Source organism: Sphaerodactylus townsendi, linkage group LG06 (genome assembly GCF_021028975.2).
Source record: "Sphaerodactylus townsendi isolate TG3544 linkage group LG06, MPM_Stown_v2.3, whole genome shotgun sequence".
In the NCBI taxonomy this organism is placed as follows: domain Eukaryota; kingdom Metazoa; phylum Chordata; class Lepidosauria; order Squamata; family Sphaerodactylidae; genus Sphaerodactylus; species Sphaerodactylus townsendi.
The window spans coordinates 40,883,663-40,906,096 of NC_059430.1; the positions used below are offsets into that span (position 1 = coordinate 40,883,663).

Below are 22,434 nucleotides of genomic sequence, written 5' to 3' on the forward strand. Positions count from 1 at the left end.
GCTTGGGGAGTTTGGGGGGGCAGGGCTTGGGGAGGTGTGGCCAAGCCCCTGGGGCGAGTGGGGGCATGGCCCTGCCCCCTGAACCATCCCCATAAAAAATTCTATACCTACGTCCCTGGCCTGGAGCCTACTGCTAGGACCTGAGCCGAGTCAAAGAAGGTCCAGGAAGTGGCGATGGATTAATTAAAAATTGAGGTTCTATATTTCTGTGAGACAGGGCATAACAGGAAAGTATGCCCTTGGGGACCATAGTTGGGGCAACCACTGGGAAAGCCCTGTGGTATTTAACCACCCAGTGAAACTTATAAAATTAGGATCTTCTCAGATGATCTAAGTGGCTGGTAGACTCATGCGGGAGAAGTCACCCATTGAAAGTACCCAAGCCCCAGACTAGTTAGGCCCTAGGACCTTAAAAATTAAAACTCAACTTTGAAACACTGGAAGCCAGTGCGGATGTAATAGCAGGGAAATAATGAGCTCCAGTTGAAATTTCCAATAATTTTTCAAAGGCATCCTTTTTAAAGCCATTGTTTTGGGAAAGATGCATAATCTGTGCAGCGGAGCAACATAACATTTGTTATTCTCTGATGGCAGATTCATATTAAAAAGTGTGTAGGCTGAATATTTAGAAAACAACACTATACTAATCCTATGAATGCCTAAAGGCTACTATGAATCTGCACTGTATACCCTAAACAGTTAAAAAATACTTCTACAATTCAGATCTGTTGCTTTATAGACTTTTATTTACTGATGTAAAATGGAGCCCGGTGCAAAATCTGAGCCCCCCCTCCCCCCCAAGAGCATCTTCCTGGAATAAACCCCATTAAATAGACTTGAACAGACCTGCTTAGGATTGTGCTCTTAAGAACCCAATACCTGGGCAGTAGAAATAGACTCAAATCAAAATCAGTGTGGAATCACATAAATGCAATGCACAAGAGGATTGACTTAAATTATGAGTTCCACCAGTTTTTCTTTGTCCAGCTTCCTCTATCCCTTTGCTGTCTCATAGTAGATCAAATCAGACTCCTTGGGTTCATCTCTTTATAGTGATTATTTTACTTACCTTATTTATCTCAGTTATATTTTTCTTCCACAGAACTTAGAACAACCTGTACGGGGTCACTCTGTTTTTCTTTACAACCAGTGAGGTGTGTTAGGTTGAGGCAGGCCTGAAACCTACCAGGGAGTTAATGTCTGAATAGGGATTTAAACCTAAGCAGAAATCCAATATTCTGTCCTCTGTATTTAAGTCAAGGCAGCTATCCTGTATCGAAGCTAGAAAGTTGCAGAATTTCTGTATTTCTGTATCAGAATTAACAGCTTCCCTAATGTCTGCCTCTAGTTTGAATTTGAGTGTCGAGCTCATGGTGCTGACATTTTGGCTTATCCTCCTGTGGTTGCTGGTGGCAATAGATCCAACACGTTGCATTATGTGAAAAACAACCAGCTCATCAAGGTAACCAAATGAATACTACAATTTCTTACTATGATCTGTTGATGCTAAATCCCTATAAGAATCTTGTGAAACTGTTTTGATTTTTTTTATTAAGAGCTTGCTGTTTTGTGCAACCTGTATAGATGTGACCCCCCCCCTCCCTCCACCCCACCTGCTGAAAAAGATACTTATACCATCTTCTGGCTTTGGAAGGACATATTTCTGCAGGAACATGCCTCAGTAAAGGCTGTACTATAAAGTGGCATTGCATAATCTTTTGATCTCTTCCCTTGTGTGTATTTAATTCCTAACAATGGGCTAGCTTTAGAGAATTTGTATGTCATTTTGTTCTAGTACCACCACTTAGCAGCAAATCTGCTCATTATCATTTTTAATTTGACACCCGAACCAGCTGTATTTGACAATTTTGAATACAGATAACTGGATTATTGTTAAGAAACTGGTATTCCAAAATTGCCTTGTCCCCGCCTGCTGTTAAAAAGCACCAAAGGACTTTGCTAGAGCAAATAATATCTAGAATACATGATCCATTGAACATGATCCTTTGGGGGTGGAGATAGAGAAATGTATTTCTGTATGTAAAGACTAAACTTGAGCAATACTGAAAAAATTCGCTAAAATTCAATTTGGCTTTAAAATTATTGTTAAAACCCAAAAATCTGAATATCTGATTTGATAAACCTGAATATTCTTGGATTTTCTAAAAAAAATCAAGTCTGTTTGAATTTTTAGATATTTTTGGTGTTTTTATGGTTTTTGGCTGGTAGGTGGCATATTTTTTAAGCTAGCGGCACCAAACCTGCAGGGTATCATCAGGCGACTCTCTTGATGATGCCACCCAGGTTTGGTGAGGTTTGGTTCAATATCCCCCAAAAGTAGGATATTGAAACTCTAGAGCACTGATTTAAATGAACAACTCTAATTAACCCTATCAAGCCATTTCACAATTAGTCCCCAGTTAAATCTAAAATTTTGAAAACTGTGGCTCACCTCAAATACTAAGAATCCAAAAAGATAACCACAGCAAGGCTACTCCACCTGAGCATGGACAAACAACCCCCAAACCCCCCTCTGAAGTAAAGTGGGAAGACCCATAGGCCCACAACACGACCTATCACAAAAGCAAACAGAAACCACCAGTAACAGAAACAAACCACTACTAAGGAAAAGGAAAAGCTCCAAACAGGTTGGATTTGGAGTGGGAAACTGAAGGGTCAAACTTAAAAGGAGAAGCAACACAACAACATCAGCAAACACAGGGCGGGAAATGAGTGACCCAAAGGAGAGAACTCAACTTTGGGAGTCCAGAACCAAAAAACCCAAAGCAAAGCAAGAACAGAAGTAGCAGAGCACCGGGGGATAAAACTGGGAGGCAGTTATGCAGAAATTTTATGAATTTAAACTAACAGCAAAACAAGAGAAAATAAGCTACAGTAAACTTTGACCAAAGGTAGGCCTGCATGGGTGGGGAATGCAGCCATTTGATGCCTGTCAGTCTTCAAAATCATGAAGTATTTTAACAGCTGACTAATAATCAGTAGAAACGGGGAGGTATCTGTGGGGGAAGGGGATCTCTCCTGTTCATTTTGGAGGGAGGGAGGATACAAAAACAATATTGAACAGCTGAAGCACTTGAGCCTCCTTGTTGCAAAAAAGCAGGTGTACTCTTTCTTGGGTGGCAGACTATTGGTGGAAATTGAATCTTGAAACAAATTAATTTCTCCCTACTGTTCTTTTCTGGAACTTAAGAACTCGGTTCACAGCTGTTCCACAATGGATTCTGAGGTTCACCAGAACAGCTGAGTCTTTTGTATGCACACTATCCAGTTGAGCTCAACTATCTTGTAGATCATAGACAGATTTAAAGTGGTATGGGTGAAGCAGGTGCCTGGAGACCAGGGCAGAAGGTGGGACCTCCAACAGATTGTTCTTTTTAAATTCCTGCAACAGCAAAACGTTTAAGAAGTGTTTGTGAACACATTAATTTGTTCATGGTTATTCACTTAACTCTGAAAATTGGGCTTTATGCTACAAGCAGTCTGCAGATTTAAGCTGCTCCCCCCCCAAAATAGGATTCCATCTTAACCACTATAATGAGCACAAATAGGATGCGTAATAAATTAAATGTGTAATAAGCAATCTTAGTTATTTCTCATGCTGGTACATGAAAGAAATGTTATAATACTAAGGAGCATTACACTATATTCGGATGACATATATGGAAAAGGGCAGAATTAATTGTGCTGTGTTTGATTGTTCATGTTTTTAAATTGTTCACTTGTAATTATTGAGGTTTTTAAGGTGTTTCATTTTTGTACACCGTCCAGAGCCCTTTGGGGGCGGATATTATAATAAGTTTAAGAATGATAACAGCAACAACAATAACAGAATTGTGCAAGCTTGAGGATAAACCAGAGTGGAGTTTGTTCGTGATGTTTGAACGCAGCCTCTATGAGTGAAGTCCTTTAACGCGTACTAAAGTTGTTGTACAGTCCTAAGCATCCTTCTGATCCCATTGACTTTAGTGGACTTAGAAGGGTATGTTAGACATGTTTTGGCATGACAAGGGGAAATGATACATTTGTAGGACAAGGCAGTCCCAAAGTTGAAATTTGTCGTTTTAAGCCCAATGAGAAAGCTTCATTAACCTTTCTCCACTAGGCAGTATATATTCAGGTTGGAGAAAAAAAATCTTTATTTTCTATCTTGGGCTCTTGAATATCAAGCGATATTGTCTGGTCACTTTTCTTTGCTCCAGGATGGAGAGATGGTTTTACTAGACGGCGGATGCGAGTCCTCCTGTTACGTCAGTGACATCACGCGCACGTGGCCCATTAATGGCAGGTATGCTCTGTCCCCAGCAGGGAAAATCAGAGGTTGATGAAACTGTGTTGCCTTCACTGATGTGGGGCAGCAAGTAAGAGGGAGGGGTAGGTCAAGTGTGATTTCAATAAATCTGTGGTTCATTTGCTTTGTTTCAAAGTGACTCTTTTTACCCTTTTCATTGCCACTTTTCTGTTTCACTGCATTTCCAAGGCTTTTTAACCATGCCATCCTAAGCACATTCTATCAGAATGCAAAGGAGCGTATCACTTAGTTGAATACCCACAGGCACACCTCTTTAAAAAGTGGATTTTGGAAACTGGTAGTTTTAGCATTTTTGCTAACAATTACTAATCTGTTTATGCACGGAATGTTTTTGAGACAGTGGAAACATTCAGACAAATGATCCTGCGCTTGCATTCCAAAGTGCAATCAAGCCAAAATGGCCAGAAAGGACCTTTTAATGAATTGCTTTCCCTTCTGCTTAAATGTTGTGGCTTTCACTTACCTTGCATTTCAGATTCACAGGTCCTCAGGCGGAGCTGTACCAGGCTGTACTAGAAGTGCAGAAATCCTGCTTGAGACTTTGCTCTCCAGGTGTGAGCCTAGAGAACATATACAGTTTAATGCTGACCCTGATTGGACAGAAGCTGAAAGATCTGGGGATCCTGCAGAACAGCACTACTGAAAACCACCTCTTCAAGGTACTTGGCATGTTTTTAGCTTCTTGGTCAGCTTCTGTTTCTCCACTGGAGAAAAAATAGCACACAGAGACAGGAAAATTGACCATTCCACTTGTGAAATTCTAGCCCTGTACCTGTATGGTTGTCTACAGTCTTTTAAACATGGTTGCAGATCCAAGCGAAATGAATTCAGTGAAAACCAAGCGGTAGCTGCAGTACCACTTTCACTCAGCAGATGGCAGACCACTTAGGCATGCAGCTGTTTGAATGAAGTATCAATTTAGTGGGGTGGAGAATTGGAGGGGAAGGGTTGTCCTAACTTGTCAGATAAATCCTTAAACAGATCTTGCCAGACTGTCCGGAGCAAAAGGCTTCATTTTGTGGCAGTTGTGTGTGTGTATTTGGGTGGGTGGGTGGAATTTTGTTCTCATGCTTTAGGATCTGTTTGTGTTCACTGTAATTCTGTATGAGCTGTGTATTGCTGAATGTAACAGCAATGTAATCTTTTCTTTGGGAGGTGGAATTTCAGATAACACTACAGACCAGATTATTCCCACTTTATTATAACCAGTCCCCGGAATATTTGAGGGAGTGGAGCGGGTCAGACTTTGCACAGTGTAGCAGTCGTTTTTAAGTTCAGTTTGTTTCCGTGTTGGGAAATGAAGAAGGCCATCTTTTAAAAATCATATGATCCCAATTTTTGCCAAATCTGTCCTTTATAAATGAAAACAAGCCAATGATCTGTAAGGATAGCATAAAATTCTGTTTTAGTTGGCAAATGCAAACCATGATTAACTGTTATGCTAGAACTGAGACGTTGTCCAATTGGGATCCTGTTATAAGTCATTTATCCTTGCGTGGAGAACAGACTGGGCAGTCTAAATGCTTCTTTGGACATGGTGGCTATTTCTTTATCAAACATCAAGGGATGAGTGGTGGTGTTCCCAGAGAAATTCTGCAGATGGGTATGGGTAGCATGAGGAGCAGATTTACTTCCCTGTGAGATTAGCAGGATAGAGGAAGGTTACCTGTGAGTTGTGCATGTACACACATGTATCAATGAAGGCAGAAGGGGTGTATATGTATCACAGAGAAATGGGGCTCACAATTTGGCCTTCCTGTCCTTTATTCCAGCTCCTGACAATGAAATGTGCAAGGCATTCTCAAAGCAGAAGAGAGGAACCGTGGAAAAAATGTCATGTGTACTGTTAGTGCCACCAAGAAATGCTTCCTTATTCCCATGGAAGCATTCCAAGCCAGGGCCCCCAGACAGATTTAAAGAGGGGATATTTTAAAAACAAAGCCTTAAATCACCCAGATCCAACTCAAACACCGTATGAAAATTAACTAACCTAACTTGGATAGTTCCAAAGGGCCCCATGATAACCAGAGCCCCCCAAGCCCCCGTGTTCCAAGGGCATTCAGAACACAAATAAATTTACTCTAGGATTAATTAGTTTGGAATAACTACTCTTTTGGTTTAGTGCTCACAATTACTAATGTTAGTGAGCAACTGTAAGCATGGACTGCAAGAGCAAAAAAAATCCATTATGTTTGTGTGACTTGTGCACTACCAATAATGTTTATGGATACATGACTGCCATAAATGATGGTATGTGAAGTATCCAACTTACTGAGGTCTGTATTGGCTCCTAAAAGGAGAAAATTAATATTAATATAGGAGGCAGGACTACTTATTGACCTCCTAATTCTAGTCTCACAGAGAGAGACCAGGGTCACATATGAGCCAGAGCTCGTACATCAGTGGTGGCGAACCTCTGGCACTCCAGATGTTATGGACTACAATTCCCATCAGCCCCTGCCAGCATGGCCCTGCCACCACGGTCCTACATCCACCTTATATTCACCTCAAAATGGTTGTCCTGGTTATTTTGTGAGTGGCCTTGAAACAACACAGGGCTTACGGGTTGGAGATGATGTTGGGAGGATTGGTCTGTTAAAGAAGGCAGGAGCCTGTGTCCTTGCTTCCTTGTATGGGAGAAGGTGGGTGCTAGAATTGATCCCCACCACCCCCTGTGCTGGTTGGTGGACGCTTGACCCCACACAAATCCTTCTTCAAGAAGTTATTGCGTGAACTAGGTCTTGGAATCCTGAGAGTAAAAATTGCCACACTGATTCATGCAAGTGATCCATCAGATTGCTGTCTGCATATCATGGTCTGGTCTCTGAGAAATTCATAAGCATAGCAAGTAACTATCCATTTAGTAGGCTGGAGGTAAGCTCTGTCTTGAAATGGAGGCTGGGCTTTAGAACATAAGAACATAAGAACAAGCCAGCTGGATCAGACCAAAGTCCATCTAGTCCAGCTCTCTGCTACTCGCAGTGGCCCACCAGGTGCCTTTGGGAGCTCACATGTACGATGTGAACGCAATGGCCTTCTGCGGCTGTTGCTCCCGATCACCTGGTCTGTTAAGGCATTTGCAATCTCAGATCAAGGAGGATCAAGATTGGTAGCCATAAATCGACTTCTCCTCCATAAATCTGTCCAAGCCCCTTTTAAAGCTATCCAGGTTAGTGGCCATCACCACCTCCTTTGGCAGCATATTCCAAACACCAATCACACGTTGCGTGAAGAAGTGTTTCCTTTTATTAGTTCTAATTCTTCCCCCCAGCATTTTCAATGTATGCCCCCTGGTTCTAGTATTGTGAGAAAGAGAGAAAAATTTCTCTCTGTCAACATTTTCTACCCCATGCATAAGTTTGTAGACTTCAATCATATCCCCCCTCAGCCGCCTCCTCTCCAAACTAAAGAGTCCCAAACGCTGCAGCCTCTCCTCATAGGGAAGGTGCTCCAGTCCCTCAATCATCCTTGTTGCCCTTCTCTGCACTTTTTCTATCTCCTCAATATCCTTTTTGAGATGCGGCGACCAGAACTGGACACAGTACTCCAAGTGCGGTCGCACCACTGCTTTATATAAGGGCATGACAATCTTTGCAGTTTTATTATCAATTCCTTTTCTGATGATCCCCAGCATAGTTTGCCTTTTTCACAGCTGCCATGCATTGAGTTGACATTCCCATGGAACTATCAACTAAGACGCCTAAATCCCTTTCCTGGTCTGTGACTGATAGCACTGACCCCTGTAGCGTGTATGTGAAGTTTGGATTTTTTGTCCCTATGTGCATCACTTTACATTTTGCTACATTGAACTGCATTTGCCATTTCTGAGCCCACTCACCTAATTTATCAAGGTCCGCTTGGAGCTCTTCGCAATCCTTTGTGGTTCTCACCACCCTACATAATTTGGTATCATCTGCAAACTTGGCCACCACGCTACCCACCCCTACTTCCAGGTCATTTATGAATAGTTATGCCAGCTGCTAGTCACTGATTGATTTATCCTCCATGCATTTATTGAATTGTTTTAGAGACTGTTGAGTTACTTGCCATGTCAACCACCTTCACAAGCCACAAATTCCATAGGTGGTTTATATATTGCAAAATTGGTACTTCCTCTATTCGTCTTAAATCTACGGAGGACTAAGGGTTTTGTGTCATAACATGGCATTAGTAGGTCTCCCATCCTCTTCATCCCCAGTGGATTTAGAGATAATTTGAAATATATGGTAGAATGTTTACTGAAGTCTGAAACTATCAGGCAAATGAAAATGATGTTTTTAAATCTTAGGATTTCTTGATCTTTTTTCTTGAGGGGCTGAATAATTAGCAGGATCAGATTTTAGGTTACCTAAACTGCGCAGAAAATTTAGTTGTTGAAAAGAGTCTCATATTTCACCAGATGTCAGGAACATTTTTTTGGAAACTGAACACATTACAAGGTGCAGTCAACCATTGTGCCCACAAGCATAAACAAGAAATTGTTTCCTCTTTTTCAGATAGTTTCTAATCAATCAGATTACATTATACTTGACCTTAACATCCTTTTCAAACATTCATTACAACATCCCTCTCACCTTCTGACTTGAATAAAAATGACTCAGGGATCTCCATTTTTAGTTCTGTCTGAGGAAGGGAACTTTGATTCTGGAAAGCTTATACTGTGCAATTCTTGTTGGTCGTAAAGTACTACCTGTTGGTCTGTAAAGTGCTACCTGTTTTACTGCAGACTGTGGTTTATTCCCAGGGTTAGTATTGTTTTTAAGAACATAAGAGCCTTGCTGCATCAGGCCAGTGGTTCATCTAGGGTAGCATGTTGTCCCACACAGAAACAACCAGTTATTCTGGAAGACGAACGAATGGGTGAAGAGTTTGAGACTTTCACCCAGTGTTGTCTATTAGGACTGGTAGTCAAGTTACAGTCTCTGAACAGGGAGGCTATCTTTAAACACTGTGGCTAGTGGTCACCATGGCTACTGGTGGACCGATTCTCTATTAATTGTCTAATCCCATTTTAGAGCCATTTATGCTTGTGGCTGCCACTACATCCTCTGGCAGTGAATTTCACTTTTTATGTCGCGTTGATTAAACAAGTATTTCCTCTTGTCTGTCATGAATCTGTTGTACATCAGCTGTATTGGGTGCCCCCTGTGCTGTAGGATTTTGGGAAAGGAAGTTCTCCCTGTCTACTTTGTCTGCTCCATATATAATTTTATAAAACTCTGTCATGTTTCCCCTCAGCCATCCTTTTCTTAATCCGAGTCCAAAGAGTCTCAAGTCTCTTCAGCCTTCCCCAAGGAAAGATCATCCTGGTTGTTCTCTTCTGTACTTTATTTTTTTTAACTTTTGCAATATCCTTTTAAAAATAAGACAACTGAAATACACAGTACTCTAAATGAGGCAGCATCACAAATCTAGGGGCAATATAATATTGCAAGCTTTATTTTCAGTACTTTTCCTAATAATCCCTAGGAAAGAATTTTCTTTTTTTTTTCAGTGCTATGGCATACTACTGGACATTTTCTTTGACCAGTCCACTATGACCTCAAGGTCTCTCCTCGCATCAGTTTCAGCAAGTTCAGACCCCATTAGCATAAACTTAAAATCTGGATTTTTTTGTTCCAATGTTCCTCACTTACCTGCATTGAAATTCATTTTCCAGTTTGTAGCTGGGATGTAATGATAAATAATATAATCACAACTGTGCAAGTATTTAAGCCATAGATTAGAACTGAGGAGTATGTGAAATGAAGGATCTCCCAGGTTCATTCACATCAAGGTTCATCATTGCATCTGAACTATGCCAGTGTATACTACCAACATCAAACTTAATGCTATTGTCCACCCTGCACTGACATCAGCACTTGCTTGATTTTGTAATGTGTTGTTTTTGTTGTATTATAGGCTGTTCGAAAATACTGCCCACACCATGTGGGACATTATCTGGGAATGGATGTTCATGATACGCCTGATATATCCCGCTCAATTTCCCTCCAGCCAGGCATGGTCATCACCATTGAGCCAGGTAAAAAGACACCATAGTAACTATGCTCAGGGTAAATCACAATTTAAATCATTAGTCAGTAAGGTTTGATTTAAATCATGGGGTTTTTTTTTACAAAAAGACTCATTCTTGCTGGTGTAAATCTTTATATTTACAACCAGATGAAGGTTTCAATTGAAGAATAATTTGTTTTGGTTTAGTTTTACAGTTATATAAAACATTACTGATTTTGTTATACTATTAGAAATACTTGGATAATTATGACATTGTTATGAGGTGAACTGTTTTCAGTTTCATTCAGACCATTTCTATGGGCACAGTTATTGCTCATCATCTTTCTGACATTTTGACGAATTATCTTATTTGCACCCAATCTAAAGATCCATACCACTCAGCTCTGGGAAAGTTTTTCTCATTAGCTTACACTGCTGCAAAATCCCCAGTTATTAAGTCTATACCAGACAAACTCTCTGAGCAAAACTTATATCTTGCAGCACAATTAAATATTAGGGTTATTGACATCTAATCTTTTGCCAACAAAACAAACTAAAGACTTCTTTCAGTTAACGGTTTTATTTAAAATAAAGCATAACTCTTTTTTATTGGGCAGCAATTTAAAAGTGTAAATGGATACTATTTAATTCTACAAATACCCCCCCCCCCAAAGTATGCAGTAAAAATCAGGTCTCCTAACAGTTTTCAAACTTCGCTAAATACATAATCATTACATTTTTTTCTATTATTAAGGCAATTGAAGTTTTTCGCTGATTGGCAGAATACTATGTTAAGGTAAAAAAGCCCTGACTATGATTAAGCTTACCTAGATAGGATCTTCTCTAACTGAAAGACATCAGTAGAAAACCTGATTAGCCCCATTATACCACACTTTTTGTTGAGAAGGAGACAAAACCAGAAATAAAACCGTCTCACTCCAACATGGGATTGTCCTGTAATGAAACGCTTGAACCCCCAGGGGGTTATGAAGATAAGCAACAGCTGGACTGCAGTACATTTTGATAACTCTAATTAAATGCTCAAAGCAAGGTTATAAGTCTAAAATTGGCACTTGTTTGCAATTAAAGAGTAATCAGTCTGCTATTTCTTCAGCTATATTAATCAACTAACAAGTTGAGAGGCAGCCCTGTACTTCCTGGCCTGCTCCTGAAGCTTACAGAGCTACATAGAAATACATAGATTAACATGCATACATATTATTATAATAAAACAATAAACATTCAACCACATCCTTTAAAATATTTGCATACTATCTTGTCTTAATTTTCTTTGCTCTTTGGTAATGGTTCTCCTAGTGTTCATCCAAGTGTAGATGTGATGGACTACTTAGATGTGATGTGTGAGCCATTTAATATTTCCCACAGTACCTGAGGTATCTGTGTCATCTACCTTTACCTTGTCCTAAAGAGTGTAGCCAGTATTGGACATAACTGCAACAAATGTATATTTTCTTGCATTCCCCCATGTGAACCTGCATAAACTTTCTCCCTCTTTTTTTCATTTCCCTTAAGGTTGAAAATAAGCACAGGCACGCTCTGGTGAACTGTGTTTTGTTTTTTTGTTTTTTAAATTAGAGTCAGAGAAGACAGGACAGTTTATTTATTTATTAGATAGACTTTTATCCTGCACTTCCTGATCAGAGTCAGCTCAGTTGATTTTTTTTTCATTAAAAAGTTGTAATTATGGCAACAAATGTTACTGCCCTCGTACCAAGGCCATGCCAATCTGTAAAAGCTGTTGCAAAGTGCCATGAGTTCAGTATTGTAGAAATAGCAAGGGACTAGGTATTCCAAGGGTTGACAACTTGTGTGGCTTAGTATCAAGATTAAGCTGCAGGGGTGAAATCAGGGACAGCAGTCAGATAACCTTTCAATAAAATTTATAAGCTGCCAAGATACTCCATGAGTTCAATGACATGATCTCTGACTTATCAAAGTTTATGCTGGAATAAATTTGTCTGTCTGTAAAGTGCCATTGAACATCTGTTTAATAAAGATACCCTACAGATAACATATATAAAAATCACAGAGCAAAAGATAAATGTTGTCTATATCACTCAATTCAAAATAGCCATTAGGCATTTTTTTCTTGGAAATGTATACATTTGAAATGCTTTCTGCTTCTCTAACAAAGACATTCAGTGAGGTTCATAGGTTAAAATGATATCACATTCCTAAGGTGCTGTCATGCCCTAATACTTCAACAGAGTATCCATAATAAATAACATATGGTACCATATGGCATTTGGCAGTATAGTTGCAAATGGCAGCAACTAAAACAACTATAATTAACAAAAACCTACAGCAGCCGCTTAAAATCAAATAAAAACCAAGAGCGGGGTGGGGGGAGAACCATCCAACCAATCACTTACCTAAAAGCAGCTGGAATAAAACTTTGTGCCCAAAGATAGGTGACAGTGGTGCTAGATACGTGCAGGAAGGAGGCATTCCAAAGTGGGTGCAGCCACTGAAATGTTAATTTAGACCAGGGGTGGCCATCTGGAGCACCATAGGTTGGCCATCCCTAGTTTAGACAGTTGGACAGAGGTGGAAGACCAGGGAAAGGCTGTGATGAAGAGTACAAAGTCTAAACATTACTATGTAGAGATAACTGGTCTTGTCATTACTCTAGTTCTGAACTATAATAGGGGCTTTGCAAGTTAAAACCACCTTGAATTGAGAGTGGAAATAAACAGGCAGCCAGTGAAGATCTTTCAAGAGTGATATACTGGGTGCATACCAACTAAATGTTGTTGCTGCTGCATTCTAGAACTATTGAAGCTTTTGAACCATCTTCAAGGGGCCTGCCCATGTGGCTCATAATACAGAAATCAAACCTTGAAGTATTAACAGCACTGATCACCATGGGCTGACCATAGTCCTTGAGAAAGAATTGTAGTAGGCCAGCCAGCTGAAGTTGGTTGAAGATGCTGTATATTGTAGATGAAATCTGAGCATCCATCTGTAAATCTGGATCTAACAGCCCTCCCAAACTATAGACTTTCTCCTTTAGAATCCTTACTAGAATATACATTCTCAAGTTTCCACAATCAATACCATTCAACATTACCTCAGTCTTTTCTGAATTGACCTTCATTCAGCCCATTATGGCTGGGCAACTTCAAGTTTCCTGGATGAAGAACTGTTTGGATCTTTTCTAATTGTGTTCAGGCTTGGTTATAGGATTGAAACAGTCTTGTTCACTTTGGTGGATGACATGTACTAGAAGACAGACACAGGGAGTGCAGATCTGTTGATTCTTCTGGACCTCTCAGTGGCTCTTGAGAACATTGACCAGGGAGGGTATGTTTCTAGACCGCCTATCAGGGCTGAGATGGAGAGGCACTGTTCTGGGGTAGTTTCAGCTATACTTGGAGGATAGGTTTCAGAAGGTGGTGCTGAGGGACTGCTGCTCAGCATCTTGGTCTTTGGCAAGCCTCTAACCTTGTTTCCTGCGCTTTTAAACATCTCCATGAAATCTGGGGATTAGGGCTGAGTTGTGAAGAGTACATGGATGACAGTTCTGTCTTGCATTTCTGGCTGATCTCAGGGAGGTAGCAGAAACCTGAAATAGTGGCTGGAGGTAATTTTGGAGATGATATATAATAAATTGAAGCTTAATCTCTAGGAGTCAGAATTGCTGCTAGTGAGTGGTAGATCTGACCTAGCACTGAGTTGCGTGTTCTGAATGGGGTTGCATTCCACTTGACGGAACAGGTCTGTAGTTTGGGGTACTCTTGAACCCAGGCCTACTGTTAGATTAGCTTAGCAGGTGGTAACTATGGCCAGGAACATCTTTTACTGGCTTCGGTTGGTTAGCCAGCTGCAGCCTTTGCTGGACAGAAAAGATTTGGCTTCTTATTGCATGCTTTGGTTACTTTTATTTTATTTATTAAATATATATTCCCCCCTTTCCCATCCAGAGACAGGGTCAGGGCAGCTTACAGCAGGGGTTTCAACATGCGGCCAGGGGGCTACATCCAGCTTCTTGAGAGGATTTATCAGGCCTACAAGCCAGCTGAGGCAACCCTCCCCACTCCTGTTCTGGCCTGGTGGACCTAGTGGGAGTGGGGGAGGGGTTGTTGCCTCAGCTGGCTCACTGGCCTGATAAGCCCTCTCAAGGTAGCCATCTTACCCCACTGTGAATTTTCTACTACAGGCACCTCTGCTCCCCCCAGTGCCGTTCTGGGGTCAGCAAAGGTATTTACCCCACCCCCACTCCGGAGGCTGGTCCAACCAAATCACATTTATGTCAAATCTGATCTTCATAACAAATAAGTCAACATCCCTGGCTTACAGCATAAAATTAATACAAAAATGCACCTTTCAAATAACCAATTAAAACCCCAACAATTAAATGACCCTCAGTGCCTTGTATTACATCTAGACTAAATTACTACAATATGCTCTATGTGGGGCTGCATTTGAGAAATTTTCAGTTCCTTCGTGCAGAATACTGCAGCCAGGATGCTGACCAGAGTGGGTCATATCAGTCTTGGCCCATCTATGCTGGTTCCCAGATTGTTTCCAGACACAATTCAAGGTGCTGGTAAAGATCTTCAAAGCTTTATGGCTTGGGACTAGCATACCTGAAGGACTGCCTACTTCCTTATAAACCAACCCAACTGCCATGGTCATTTTCTTAAGACTGCAATGGTCATTTTCTTAAGACCTGTCCACATCTTGTGAGATTAGATGGGTGGCAATCCAGAAGAGGGCCTTTTCAACAGTCATATCAGAACTTTGGAACTGTTGTCCCAAGGTCTGTTGCCATGTTCCACCAGTCAGTAAAGACTTATTTGTTAGATCTGACATTGCCCCATTGATCCCTCCTTCCTGCCTTTCATTGATCCTTGTTCTCTTTATGTTATTATGCATGCAGTTTGCTTGATTTTAATTGTTGTAATTATATGTCTTTGGTTTTAATGCTTTTCAAGACTGGCTTTACTATGTATGTTTTTGTTAGCTGCCTTAGTGGCCTTGAGCAGCAAGGAAGGTATAAATTTTGTAAATGTTGAGCCCCTTGGGAAAGGGCAGGATAAAAATATGATATAAATAAAAAGTGGGATATTAGCCTATAATGAATCTCATCCTGGTCCTTGTTTAATTCAGCTCCAAAATCTGACAGGCTCTCTAGTAAAAGTGAGAATAAGACAGCAAAGCACAAAGCCCCAGAAGGCAGGTTTTCTTTTTCAGGGTTTCTTTTTCAAACAATTGGCTTAGCACTATATTGAAAGAAAGAAAAGAGCACCTATCAATTCAAGCAATAGTAAAAATGGGGGTTACATTTGCCTTTCCCAGAAGCAAGCAAGCAAGGCAGGAGGAGTTCCTTGCAGGGTGGGCCAAAGTTAGGCTGACATGGGTGCCAGTTTAGTCAGTTTGTGTTTTGTTTTCTGTGTTATTTTATCTGTTTTGCATTCTTCCATGTGTATGAAATCTTTCCTAGCTTACTTTATTTCTCCCCTGTAAAATAATTGCATTTTCCTCCCCTTCTATTTTCCTCAAATAAAAGCAAATCTGGCTATCAAAAGAAAGCCTGTGTCATCTCTGGTTTGCTTAAAATTATTGGGTTTTATATTTGCCAACTCTTGAATGATCCAGTTGTCATATTTATTGGAAAGAGGTATGTGTGTATGACAGAGAGAGGCAGAAATGGACCTGTCAGACTTCAAAGTGACAGATGGACACAGTTGCCCTGTCCTTGTGTGAGGATTTGTGAGCTATTGCTTCAGGGGCAAGCTATAGCCTAAGAGGCTGGGGCAAGAGGGGCCTCCATCTTGCCCTTCATAGCATGCCTGTGACATAGCCCATAATTATTTAGATCCTCAGGTTCTAAAGACAGCTTCTTCAAAAGAGGCCAAACCTCCCTTAAACCACTCCATAATTTACTCAGAAAGAGCCAGTGTTGCCTAGTGGTTTGACTATTGGACTAGGACCTGGGACACCTCAGTTCAAATCACCACTCTGCCATGGAAGCTTGCAGGCTGACTTTGGGCCAGTCATGCACACTCAGCGTAACCTATCTCACAAGGTTGTTGTGAGGATAAAACAGAGGAGAGAAAAATGCCTTGGGTTCTCATTGGGGGAAAACTGAGGTATAAATAAAGTAGATTTTAAAAAATAGCTGGACATATTTCCTCCACCCCAGCCTTTTATAAATAATGAACACCCCAGACTGAGCAAGGAAGTGGCCACCTCTCCAAGGAGCCTATTGATGTTTGCAAGGCACACTAACCAAAAGTCATCCAACAAAACCTGACCATACTATGTCTAGAAGCTTCCTATGATTGAACTGTTGCAACTTCAGAGTCTTAAGTCCCAATAGAATCATGTACAGCAGTGGCATAGGAGGTTAAGAGCTCGTGTATCTAATCTGGAGCTTCTCCGCTCTGCCGCCTGAGCTGTGGACGCTTATCTGGGGAATTCAGATTAGCCTGTACACTCCCACACACGCCAGCTGGGTGACCTTGGGCTAGTCACAGCTTCTTGGAGCTCTCTCAGCCCCACCTGCCTCACAGGGTATTTGTTGTGAGGGGGAGAGGGGGCAAGGAGATTGTAAAGCCCCTTTGAGTCTCCTACAGGGGATAGGGCGGTATATTAAATCAAATAATAAATAAAATAAATAAATAAATAAATCCAAACTCTTCTTCTACAACATATAATGTTTTGGATTTACCATTAGCACCAATACAAAGCTATTGTCCTGTTGGAATTTTAGAGTGTTTCTCAGCTAGAATAAACAAATATATCTACTTGCTCAGCTTTTCCTTAGATGACTTGCCTGCTAAACCATTATAAACAATACTGCAGACTTTCATCATAATTTGTAACCTAAGCTCTTCCCTTTGGATCGTCATCTTTATTTCCAGGTATCTACATCCCTGAAAATGATGAAGGTGCCCCTGAAAGATTCCGTGGAATTGGTGTACGCATAGAGGATGATGTTGTAGTGACAGAGAATGCACCATTGAATCTGTCTGAAGATTGTCCAAAGGAGATATACGAAGTTGAACAGGTCTGTGGCTCTTGACCACTCTTCACCATCTTTTTCAGGTACAGATTAGGAAATATGCCTTCATTTATATTTTTATATGAACGTGCTACAGGATGTCAAGACTGATGAGTAGGGTTGTTGCTGAGGAAACTTTATTTGGAAGAATTATCTTGGATAGAAATACCATCATATTTAATGAAGTAAATATAGTCACTTATTTGTCAAGTATTATCCTTTATTGCTAATGTTAAATCAGATGAAGAATCTGTATTCCACCCTCCACTATTTGGACTTTGTGCATGTTCTGTAATAATCTTGTTTGTCGATTGCCAAGGCCCACATGTCTGACAGTTTCTCCTGAAGGGCTGACTGGGATGAATTTCAGCATTCATGCAGATTGCCTTTCATTTTAAGTTGGGAGCAGGACAGAATTTTGTTTTTTCCCAATACAAAAGATAATGTTATCAAGATACCAATCCGAATGTTCTGATGAATGGAGATTTATAGAAGATGGCAAGACAAAACTTCCATTATGTTAGTTTCTTCTTTTCAGAAGACAAAGGTAGATCTTTTGTATTATGGCATACTTTAAAATTGAAGTGTGTTATGGCTAAGAAAAACTTGTAACAACCTGATCTAATGCAGAGTGATTTCCATGGTCTTACGCTTGGCTATCTCTACATACAATTGTGTTAGTATATTAGTAACAGGCAGACAAATATAATGTTTATAAGCTAGTCTAATGGGTCTGACTAGATTCAAAATGCTGTTTGATTTGAGTGAGTTCTTTTCTTCCTGTCACCTTATAGCTTTGATTATCTTTCTCTTCAGCCACTTCCTGGACTTGAATGGATATGTTAGGGTTGTTTTTAACCTTACTTTTTATAATGGGGTAAGGAGAAAAATATTTGCACATTGAAGCTCTTGAAAAAGTACACATGCTTTAAGTTGTCATTTTTCTTGACAAAATATATGAAATAGTGGCAAAGAGGTCAGACTCCTATTTCCAAATAATTTTCTGAGAAATGTAGCAAATTAAGCATGTATGCATCTTTCTTAACTTATGTAGAGCACATTATTGTGCAGTGTTGCTATCAAAATACAAAACATAAATGTGTTCTTTTCATAAAAACCTCTAGGTTTTCTTCTTCATAAAACAATTTCCCTCTGCTTCAACTTCTGATAGCAAATAAATGGGAGAACGGGCTACAATCTGAAAATGATAAAAATAAAAACAAGACATGAAATGAAAATGTTATATTGAATTAAATCAGAGTAAGTTTTTTGTCAAGGGTTCTTTTGTAAAGGAGGAAATGTTACAGAACAGTCAAACAACTAGACTTTTTGAAGCACTTTTGTGATCTCTGAAAAAAAGGCAGTTCATTTGTAAAGAGTTATATATATATATATATATATATATTTTATTCTGCTAAGTGTCAAAAGGAAGGTTGTAGCAATAAAGATGTAATTTAAAAAACCCTTTAAAACTCAGAAGTGTGACATTGCCTATTTGGAAACTTTCCTATCCATGTGCACCCTCTTGTGATAACATAATTCAAGGCGAAGCTACTTGTTTTTTTACCAATAAATTAATTTGTAATTGTTCTAGTCTTTGGTGAGTATATACAGTTGTATGTTATTTGAAAAGGACATCAGTCACAAGAAAGACATATATTTTTGTTAGGGGGGAAGGGGACAGGATTCAAGATGTGCATTGTTGTGCATTCTGTGAAGGTGCGGCACCCATCACATATCAAAAGAGTTTACTAGTGGTCTGTTTCTTTCTCAGTTACAAGCGGCTTATGCTCATTCTTCCAAAAACCTTTGCTACAACATCCTGATGAGAACATGGGCACATTTCATTTACAAGTCTGCCTGACTGTTTGCTTGGTCCTGTGGGTGTAAGCCAACTGGAGGAGGAGGAGGAGGAGGGGGAGGGGGAGGAGGAGGAGGTGGTCAGCATAGCATCTTCACTTTGGGGGAAAAAAACAGATCATAGTACTGTCTAGTATAAAGAAGTTGGGCAGTGATGTGAGGATTTTCAATAGGATTAACATTTGTATTTTAGGGAAGGAAAAAATACCCAAGAATAGCGGGGTTTTTCTCTTTTTGTTCACATTCTTCTATGCTACATTACTTCTATTTTTTTTCAAGAGTTAATACACAACTATTTTTAACCATAATGGATCTATTAATTAGTTGGCCAAATTTTGAGCAGTTTAATTTTGTTATTTAGACAATACTCTATACAAATCAATGCTGTACTATCTTAAGTAAATATACATTTTAATATTTTCATTAGTATCTCTGAAACTGTATTTTAAATGCCTTTTGTTCTAAAGCATTTTATGAGCCACAGAACACTTTAAACACCAGAGTAGGTTAAGTTTGCATAATTAGCCCATTGAAAACAACAGCAGAAGTTCTGCATTTTTCAGAAGGACTTTGGATTTCCTTTTGTATGGCATACCACTACATTAGCTAACAACTCCATTCCAAACACACAGGCCAATTATACACTGCTGCTCTGCAGAGCAATAAGGGAATGTTTCCTTCAGAGCAGAGATTTCTGTACTCTTGTGATGTGTGTTATGAAGCTGCAGATCCCAAAGGCCCCATGGTTAGTGAGAGTAGGGAAACTCCAGTGTTTTCCCTCACTTTGGGGGGTTCTGTTCCTTCTGGTCTTCCCCACCCCCACACACCTCACAAGCATTTCTGGCGGATCTACAGCTGGCTTTTGCAAAAAGCACAGAAATATTAATATAACACAAGTGTTGATATAACACAGAAATATCAATATAAAAATGTAAGGGCTTTGAAAACAAAACTGCCAATCTTGCAATGACCTGGAGCAACCTGGAAGTAGGGTCGGGCAAGGTGTGCAATGGGGCACCTCCTTGCATGTAAACAGAGAAACACAAGAAGACCCCCCACTACAACCTTAGTGCTGAGTGAAGAGCCCCAAGGAAAGCACTCCATCCATAATGGGCAACGGTTTCAGACATTCTGCTAAATGGATGCTTTGGGGTCTTTTATTAACAACCATTTGCCCAAAGCACTGATGAAAAACTTCAAGAAGTACTTTCCATAAGCCAGTGTTGAAAGGCTTCCCTCCTGGAGGAGAAAGCTCATGTGAAGTTCTTAAAAGAAGCTGTCCCTTCCCTTTGGCTATCTTCAGTGCTAATTTATGTGCCTGTAATCATTGTAGTGTTAAAGTGTATACTATTACAAGCCACATCTTTCATCTGAATAAAATGCTACTACTTTTCCTCAGGTGCTATCTCCTATTTTAAATTCTTAAAAGTTCAGAACATATCTAAACTGTGTAAACAAATTGTTGTATGTGGCTGCCTAATTCTCAGCTGTTTTAAGACAATAGGATTTGAACTGCTGCATAAACATACATGTGGTTTGCACTAATGCTTTATCATATATAATGCTGACTTGAGCCTCATGTAACTTATTTGGTTGGCTTCATCTGCAATTCTGCCCTGAATATCTCTACTTTACTCATTCACCTCCCATGCCAGGGGGTATTACCTGATTTGCTACCACAAGACTAATATCTCGGTATAGGTAAACTAGAAATTACTGAGGTAAACTAGAAATTACCAAGTACAAGCATAATTTACAGGGGGAAAACTGCTGGTTTTAAATCTCCATTTACCAATCGCCAACTAAAAATGTTACCATATTTCTAACATAGAAGTTATCAGAACTTCTATCCAGAACTAGACATTCACCTCAATGGACTTAAAGTGAAGTAACTGCATACAACTGCATGTTGTATGTGTGCAGGCCAATGCTTTGCAAAGAAGTAAATTCTACTGTGTTTAATGGAACTTACTCTCAGATAAATGTGCACAGGATTGTAACCTAAGCTGTGTACTTGTTTACAAACTGGTTTTCATACCTGGAAAGGAACTGTGTGGGTATGACAAAAAGTTATTCAAAAGCAACAATAGGAAGAGTTTGTCACTTATTTTGATTTAAAGGTTGTGTGATTACAAGAGCTCATGACATCAGGTAGCTATTTTATGTAACAGTTATCTTGCCATCCCACTCACACTGTAAGAAAAGTTGAAAGGGAGGTGGGACAATTAAAACATGATAAATGTTTTTTAAAATTTTCTGAATAACACTTTTAGAAAGTCTCAAACACAAATCTTACAGGCACAGAAGATAGTGTTATTCTGTTTCTGGAAAATCTATGTGATTATGGTTGATAAGGTTAATCATACATGCATTTTTGTACAGAAATAGTGATTGAAATAGACTACAGTCCTAAGGACACTTTTCTGGTAGCATCATCGATACTAGCTTCTAAACAGATGTGCTTAGGATTGCTCTCAGTTGCCCACTGGATTCAGTAGAGTTTATTCCAGTCTAAGTGTGTGTATAAGTCTGTATAGCATTAAGAGCAAGTGCATTGCTGGTTTTAAGTTGTAGCTCCATTTGCGTTCTCAGTCAAGGATCCGACAATGTCAATTACATTGGGAAAGTTTCAGACACATGAAAAAGGAACAATTAACCATTAAAGATGCAGTGATGCAACTTTGGGGAGATTCACTGAGATTTTTGGGGACTGATACCGGGTGCTTTGCCAATGTGCAAGGACAAGCTGCAAGGAAGCTTAGGGGTGCACTTTGGAAGTCCCCAGATCTCATCCTGGAGGATTCTGTCACTTCTGTGGGGGGTGGGGATCAGTTTCCTCCTCTCCCTAGCTGTGTTGCCATTTAACTGATTCGCAACATATCCATGCTTTATGAAGAATGCTTGATTCTCTTGAGGCCAGAAGTATTATTTTATCATACCTGGAGAATTCCCCAAGCAGGTAGAAACGAGAAACCCCTCCCGTGAAGGCCAGTGGCCTGGAGTTATTGCTGCTTGTAAAGAGGCCCAGCCACTTTGCTGGTACAAGAAAGACACTCACAACAACCGCGAAGAAGGGTACCGCAGCAGCAATCCTATCCGAGGCAGCCAGACCCGTTTTAGTTACAAGTAAATAAGCATCGGATAGGGCTATACGGCTTTCAATCTGAAGCCTGGTTGGCAGCGAGTAGTATTGAACTACGCGTGGGTTACTTTCGAGTAA

The 22,434-nt window shown here is 40.0% G+C and overlaps 1 protein-coding gene across 4 annotated transcripts in view; it reads left to right on the plus strand.

The window, feature by feature from the left end:
- XPNPEP3 (X-prolyl aminopeptidase 3) overlaps nt 1-18,947 on the plus strand; it is a 33,428-nt gene extending 14,481 nt beyond the window's left edge. For all 4 annotated transcript variants that reach the window (XM_048502005.1, XM_048502003.1, XM_048502004.1 and 1 more), the window contains 5 exons: nt 1,349-1,462; nt 4,221-4,306; nt 4,806-4,989; nt 10,232-10,352; nt 17,215-18,947. In XM_048502005.1, coding sequence (XP_048357962.1) covers nt 1,349-1,462; nt 4,221-4,306; nt 4,806-4,989; nt 10,232-10,352; nt 17,215-17,375 — 666 coding nt within the window. In that variant the 3' untranslated portion in view covers nt 17,376-18,947. The remainder of the gene's footprint in view (nt 1-1,348; nt 1,463-4,220; nt 4,307-4,805; nt 4,990-10,231; nt 10,353-17,214) is intronic.
- The last annotated feature ends 3,487 nt before the right edge of the window (nt 18,948-22,434 follow it).